Source organism: Triticum dicoccoides, chromosome 6B, assembly GCF_002162155.2.
Source record: "Triticum dicoccoides isolate Atlit2015 ecotype Zavitan chromosome 6B, WEW_v2.0, whole genome shotgun sequence".
Taxonomy (NCBI): Eukaryota; Viridiplantae; Streptophyta; class Magnoliopsida; order Poales; family Poaceae; genus Triticum; species Triticum dicoccoides.
In genome coordinates, this window is record NC_041391.1 from 615,943,954 (window position 1) to 615,951,233 (window position 7,280).

The window sequence follows — 7,280 nt, forward strand, 5'->3', positions numbered from 1 at the left end:
GCCAGGGATCCTGTCTACAGGAACAACAAACATCAGGTTCACCGCCACAGGAGAGTCTTCATTCCAGCCTCGCCACATTGATCCTCCACCCCTGCCTGGCAGTGAACTCCTGAGGTCCCAGTTGCACTAAGAAATGCAACAGACTAAAACAGCACACGCATCATGGATAAGCAGGCATTACCTGCCAAACCAACGAATTCAAATTTTTACTTAATTAGTTTTTGGGATTGCAAGAACAAGACTACGGGGCTAGATCTCTGCATACGTTGTACTCTATAAACAAGAGAGCCCTGCATACGCTATTCTAGCTAGCTGTTAACACTGTCATTTGGTCTACTTGTACAAAAATATTTCTCCTTAAGTTAACTATTTATTAGTTAGGACGGTCTCAGTCCAGCTCCATGCGCAGGTTTGTCATCTGCTGGTCCCATTACATACTTGAGAAGAGGATATACGGCAACAGCTACTATGATATCCCAGGAATCTAGTCATCTACATGTTGACATGCATAAAAAATGTGTATTTCTCTGAAACCTGTGATACTCTATAACATATTGTAGGTGTCATGTGCCAAGTACAATGTTGCCAATACAATATCAACACATCTTGAGGCCGCTACAATTACATTCCAAAACTCGAATTGAAGTTGTTGAAATTGTACCACTTCTATGTCTTTGGAATTGATACAGTACACTTCCAGGAACCCCCTTCTGAAACCTTTTGCTCATTTTATATGGAATAACAGGCCTGCCAGCAAGCAATCACATATACGGTAGGACATGTCACATGATGAGCTATTGGCTACTTATAAATCTTAAATGCTAACACCCAACGAAGCATTGTTTTTCACTTTTTGTGGCGCAGAACAGCAACGAAAACAGCACAATTAAGGCAAGGCTTCAGGAGCACACCTTGTTGGAAAAAAGGCCGAAGGAAAAAAGAGTAGTATACCAATGTGACTGCTGATTGCCCAAGTAGCAGCAGCTAGCGGCTTAAGTCAACAGCATGGATCAACAGCCCTTATCTTAGTGTGGAGGACACCAATACCCTTGCCCCCGGCGCTTGACATGTATCGCATACTCGCATACCCAATTATCTAAGGGCGGATTAGTCGTTTCCACTCGAATAAACTAATTCTGACCCAGGTTTAGGACACCCAATTTCGAGGCCTTTATATAGAGGAAGCTGTGTTCCGGTGACCAGACATCCTTGACACAGGAAACCCCAAGGATCAGGCTAGGGAGAGGCAGATAGCTTTGTCTCCCTCCTTCCCACCTGCACCATCCTACCCCAATTCTATCTCAATCATATCAATGGGGAGGTCTCCTTGCTGCGACGAGAACGGCCTCAAGAAGGGGCCTTGGACATCTGAAGAGGACCAGAAGCTCACGGACTACATCGAGAAGCATGGACATGGGAGCTGGAGAGCGCTGCCCAAGCTTGCAGGTACGCAAACGCACGCCTCCGCGGCTAGCTTTGGTCCGAAATGTCGCTCATGCATCTGATTCTTCTTCTGTGCGTCACACAGGACTCAACAGGTGTGGCAAGAGCTGCAGACTGAGATGGACCAACTACCTGAGGCCTGATATCAAGAGAGGAAAGTTCACACCTGAGGAAGAGCAGACCATCCTCCAGCTCCACTCCGTCCTTGGCAACAAGTACGGCACACCTATCAAACCTCTTGCTCGTATAATCTTCAAAAACATATTGCTAACACACATAAACTGTTGTGCTGATCAAACCAGGTGGTCAGCCATCGCGAAGCACCTCCCTGGACGGACCGACAACGAGATCAAGAACTTCTGGAACACCCACCTGAAGAAGAAGCTCATCCAGATGGGCTTCGACCCGATGACGCACCGGCCGAGGACCGACTTCTTTGCCGCGCTGCCACAGCTCATCGCGCTAGCCAATCTCCGCCAGCTCGTGGAGCAGCGCCCCTGCGACGACCAAAGCGGCAGCCAGCTGCAAGCCAATGCAGTCCAGGCAGCAAAGCTCGAGTATTTGCAGTGCCTGCTTCAGTCCGCAGCAGCCATTGCGACTAGTCCCAGCTCCAGCAGCATCAACACCATGCCCACTGACCTGGAGCAAATCGGCCTCCTGAGTCCTTCGCAGATGTCATCCTTGTCTTCGATGTCGTCTCCAAGGATCATGGAGGGTGTCAATGGCCAAGACTTGGTTTCCGGGCAAGTGCCTGACATCCAGATACCTAGTAGCTCTTTCTTCGAACACGAACAGGCTATCATCAATTGTACCAACAAGAACTCAGATTATAGTGCAAACAGCGGTGAGGGGGAGAAACTGCTGCTCCTGTCAGAGGACTCCCTTCCGCCACTTGCCGACTTCCCTATTTGCAACCTCGGCGATGCTTGCAGCACCTCAAGTTGTGAGGCTGTGGGCAACAGCACCCAGCTCCCTATTTGGTCCGACTCATTTTATGATGAGTTCATGAGCGAGTTTGCATGAATTATGACTGCACAAGATAACCCAAAGACACAATGTGTTATTTCTCATAAACTCCTTGTCTCACTCACAATAAAAAAATCTGTGCAAAGTGATACGATGGGTTGCCGGATCTTCAATGTTATTAAGGACAGTATAACCGAGCCTAAACGCAGCCGTCTCACGCATCCACACTCCTTACCGTTGGATTTCTTGGATTGATCGTTGATGGCCGTCCGATACACTTTCTCTCATGTGTGGGCTGCTCGTGGGCCGACTGTCCTTTGGGCAGCTACTCCCGAAACCAAATCTAGGCCCTCTCGTTTGCCTATACTAGGAACGTCCGATCTCGGATGGACGGTAAGGAGCGTTTCCTCCCGTTCCACCCGATCTCTCATCTCTAATCCCACCCCCGACCCCTCCTCTCTCACCCACCACACATGTTGCGCCGCCGCCGCCGTTGTTTCGTTCGGCACGCACCTCCTCACGGTGCAGTCCTCGGCCGCCCCGTGGGAACGCCGCCTCCGTCTCCGTCTAGCCGTCGATAACCTCCTTCTTGTATCTTCCGTCGGAAAGGTGCAACAGGGATCATCTCTTTCTTGGGCGGCCACGAGCTCCATCCCCAGATCGGTGGCAGACCCAGAAGCATGTATCCGATTTTTCTGGAGTCCGTGGGCGAACCGCCGCCAGATCCTCCCCGCTCCAGATCTGGTCGGAGGTACGCGCGGACGTCGGGGCAGTTTCAGTTGGGGAGTCTCGGTTGGGAGGGGCTCAGGGCAGGTATCGTTTCAAGGGGCTCGAATGGCTGTTAGACAGGTTCGTTTACGTTTGCTCATCTTGATATTATATGTTCCATGTTTTTTTTTCATGAATCCACGCCAGCGAATGCATACAGGGTAAAGAGGGAACATTGAGGAACCATATTCTCTGTCCACTTTGCTCTACAGTGCTGAAAGCAAAAAATTGATTTACTTACTTCTGGTGTGATTACTATTTTTTATCCTTGTATTAAGCATAGCAGTGCATATGAATATATTAGGCCATGCCTTTTGTTTACGATTGAGTTGTTGCAACTCCATGTGTAATATGCGAGCAGCCAAAGTGATGTACCGTATATCAGACTAACTATTTATCTTTTCAGCCGATCATGAAATTGCTTGCAATTCTATTATGACGTTTGTTTACACAAGGAAATTTTCTTAACCGATCATGTTATTTTTGTTCTCTGCAGAATTTTTTAGCCATCGAATTATTATTGCACTTGCGAGTCAAAATGTGCAGAAAGATGAATCAAAGACCACCACAGCATCGACACATTAACATTGTTCTGGCTCCTCTCATTTTCTTTCTTTCTGAATCCCTCAATCCATCAGAGGAGCTCAAGTCCAAGTAGAGGCAGCTCATGGACTTCTGAACAAAGACAAGGAACAAAGAATCCCCCAATGAGCAAAGAATCCCCCAATGCCCAAAGATGTGTATGTTACTTCGCAACTAGCACGCAAAGAACGTCAACCTTGAAACCTAAAGCGCTTTCTACTTAGAGAACTACTGACTGAAACAGAGAATTTCTGCAGCAGCACCATTATATGGAGAAGTGTTGTTTTTTAATGTTTACCAGGGGAATCTACATATCACTATCCAAGAATGACTTCATGTTCTGGTATTCTTTTTTGGTTATGTCTTGGGATCATACACATTGAGCGGTCTGGGGAGTATATATCTTTTCCAAAAAGCAAAGTAAAATTCAAGGACAAAAGATTTAAAGTATAATCGTTCTTCAGGTGTCCGCTAGACGTGAATGGTAACTTGGTAAGTATTTTTTTCTGCAGTTATAACACAACACAACCACTTGCCTTTTTAGAATCATAGACATCACAAAGCAATAATTCTGACATTTTCACAATAGTTGATGTCCCTTCTTAGCTTTACAAATATATATTTCCTTGAATAAAAATAAATAAAAATATGGTAATTTGAAACAGGTCCATCGCACAGGAGGCACTACACCTAGCAATCTTATTCCCATAGATTCAAGAGATGTTTGAAAAACGTGATATACTACTTTTTCAATTGTTTCTCCTATTTATTCAGGTTTAGTAACTACACGACTGAGTTCAAGAGTTATACATCTTGAAACAGTTCACTGACGGTTGACTGTGAATCTGCAGGTGATGATTGTATAGACGTGTGCAGATTTGATATTGACAATTTCTCTACCCAAATGTTTCATAGGAGTTTAATGGTGCACTATCTGAATTATGAATCTGTGTGCATCATTGCACTGAGCAGAAAATAAACTGTTGAAAACTATTTGATCGATCAGTTGAATATATATTGGAAATTAAATTTGTGGAATTTGTTGTTATAAAATATATAGTACGTAATGCCAGTTTAAAACTAAAATAAAACCCCTTCATAGATTTGCACCTATTCCTAACTTTTTTGGGGGGACATCTATCGCTAACATTACATTGCAAAAATGGAGGGGGCGCAGCTGCAGTCTGCACCGGAATCGTGATAAGAAACCCAACCTTTTGAATCGTGATAACAAGCAGTTGATTTCTTTTGCTGAAAATATATATGAGCTGTGTGCAGATTGTATTCGTCTGCAATCAGTTGCTTTGTCAATATGGAGTAGTCACATCTTACCAGTGCACTCTCCAATTCCCCATTGTTGTCTCAACCTGTAATTCCATACCCTCTAATATAATCGTCTTTGCTTCAGTGTACCCTGGATTCGAACCAAATCATATACCCACCATGTGCTTCTAATTGGGACTCTTGACACCTAACTTGCTGACTTCAACATTCGAATTGTAATGATGAGTAAGGAATCAAGTATCTAGATCATTTGTATCACTTCTTAGAGAATTAACCTAGCCAGCATAAACACCAAATATTTACGTCCAGTAGTATACTTATGTTAAGTTCAACATGGTTTAAATTCACCAAAGTGCAGGTAGCTCTCACCATCAACATCACATGGGACAAGTATAAATGCAATCTGTAGTCAATAATGTTATTGTTCAGTAGTTTGCTGCCTAATCGTGATAGTTTTCTTAGAACATTGTTGTACCTTCAGATTAGAATAACTTTCTTATATCGACAATTTGGTTCAGCCTGCAACTTCATTGTTGTATGCATGGGGTAGAAGAAGCAAACACGCGGTCTACTCCATCTAGCACCTCAACGAGAAACCACAGTGCAGACCACCCCTTGCAGGCTTCACATCACGCACAAGAACGTTGCGAATTTGGGCGGACATACTAGCCTTACTACTCGAGTACTTGTTGGTCCGCCACAGAGGTATGTGCTGGAATCGGGGAATAATTACCTGTCATGGCTATAGTGACATATATCTCTTGCCTTTATTGTTCGCGCTTCTGCTGGTTCTGGTTGGTTTGAAAAGATGCACATGAACGGGGTTTTGTAATGCAGCAGCTCCCGCTCCAAGTTGGCCACAAAACCCCAGGAGCATGTTGAGGGCATAAGGCAAGCAGAATAACAAGAAATCCGCCAAACATTGTGTGTTCAACTTCGTTTTTGGTTCTGGGGATTGCCTCTTCGTTGGCCTCCAGGTATTTTAGTCTCAGCAAGGATATTTAGCTTATTGTGCAATAACCACCCACTTGGATGGAACGACCTGGCATAATTTGACTGCAAAAATGCAACACAACAATAAGGATTAAAGTCCATGTTATGTTATTTTGATAGAGTAAGTGGCTCCTTTCATTCAATCAAAAAATAAAGATACATGGAGGTCTGCAAGTATTTGATAACTTTGGCTTTCTATTCTTTTAGCATTTTGTGTTTGGTACAAATTTTCCTGCATACTTAAAAGACTCAAGGTTGTGTTTTTGGGCTGAGTTTGACAGTAGTCTGTGCATGGTAGTCAAATTATTTACATTTTTAGTAAGAGTTTATAACTTAGCTGTCATGAGAAATACGACACGTTTTGCAGTGGGGGTGCTGAAGTATTCTGAGGCAATCTTTGATAGGAGTTGATGTATTGTTTTTCTTTTACTTGATTTAGCGAATTTCAAAATTCTATGCAAATTTTATAACTCACCTATGTATTGTTCAGAAGATTACCCACACCAATGTTGTGATGCTAATCTGCCTACATGTAGGTGATGACTTCCATAGATAAGAATCGGTCTCCTTGTACTTTAACAGCTAAGTGTTGTAAATTGGATTCTATTATATGTTGCCACAACTTTTCCATAGTTGTTGGTATATGGCAATGCTTGGCATGATGAGGTTCTGCTTAGTAAGCTTGCTTTTGTGTAACTCTTTCCTCAAAAATATGTGATTGTGTGGTCGAATTAAATTCCCCACTTAAATACTCCCTCCGTCCCAAAATTCTTGTCTTAGACAAGAATTTTGGGACGGAGGGAGTATTTCTGAGCGTGCTGCATAGAACATTTTGATTGGTATATTCAGACCATGTGGACAATCCAAAGCTTACCTTCCATATGTATGTCATATATATTTGCACGAAGCACCTATCATAGTATTGGACTTTAGTACCACAGCAATAACATATGCTTATAGTTCCAGTTTGATATCATACACCTATCATAGTATTGGACTTTAGTACCACAACAATAACAGATGCTTATAGTTCCAGTTTGATATCATACGAAATAGTGAAATACTCTTATCAACCTTTGTAAGGAGCGCTTTCAGTGCTTAGAGAGTTGTTCGAGGGTGGTAGTGCGTAGAGTTGCCTGTGTTGTCCCTGAAACTTCTAGAATATTAGAACACACCTATGGTCTCAGGCATAGGTGATTTATCTTATATAGGAGACATTTGCTATATGCTTCATTGTATATATT

The 7,280-nt window shown here is 43.3% G+C and overlaps 1 protein-coding gene and 1 long non-coding RNA gene across 7 annotated transcripts; both read left to right on the plus strand.

Annotated features, from left to right (window-relative positions):
- The first annotated feature begins 1,223 nt into the window (after nt 1-1,223).
- On the plus strand, nt 1,224-2,486 carry LOC119323249 (transcription factor MYB93-like). Of its 2 annotated transcripts, XM_037596853.1 has the most exons (3): nt 1,224-1,446; nt 1,529-1,658; nt 1,746-2,486. In XM_037596853.1, the coding sequence occupies exons 1-3, from the start codon at nt 1,314-1,316 to the stop codon at nt 2,464-2,466; spliced, it is 984 nt and encodes a 327-aa protein (XP_037452750.1). In that variant the 5' UTR covers nt 1,224-1,313; the 3' UTR covers nt 2,467-2,486. The 2 variants fall into 2 exon arrangements, with proteins under 2 accessions (XP_037452750.1, XP_037452749.1); XM_037596852.1 differs by having other exon boundaries at nt 1,529-2,486.
- A 370-nt stretch (nt 2,487-2,856) lies between these two features.
- Nucleotides 2,857-6,712, plus strand: LOC119323251. Of its 5 annotated transcripts, none has more exons than XR_005156190.1 (3): nt 2,857-3,258; nt 3,674-5,748; nt 5,881-6,712. It is a non-coding gene; the product is annotated as an uncharacterized LOC119323251 (long non-coding RNA). The 5 variants fall into 5 exon arrangements; XR_005156193.1 differs by having other exon boundaries at nt 5,884-6,712; XR_005156192.1 differs by having other exon boundaries at nt 3,674-4,533; nt 4,611-6,712.
- Nucleotides 6,713-7,280: the final 568 nt, after the last annotated feature.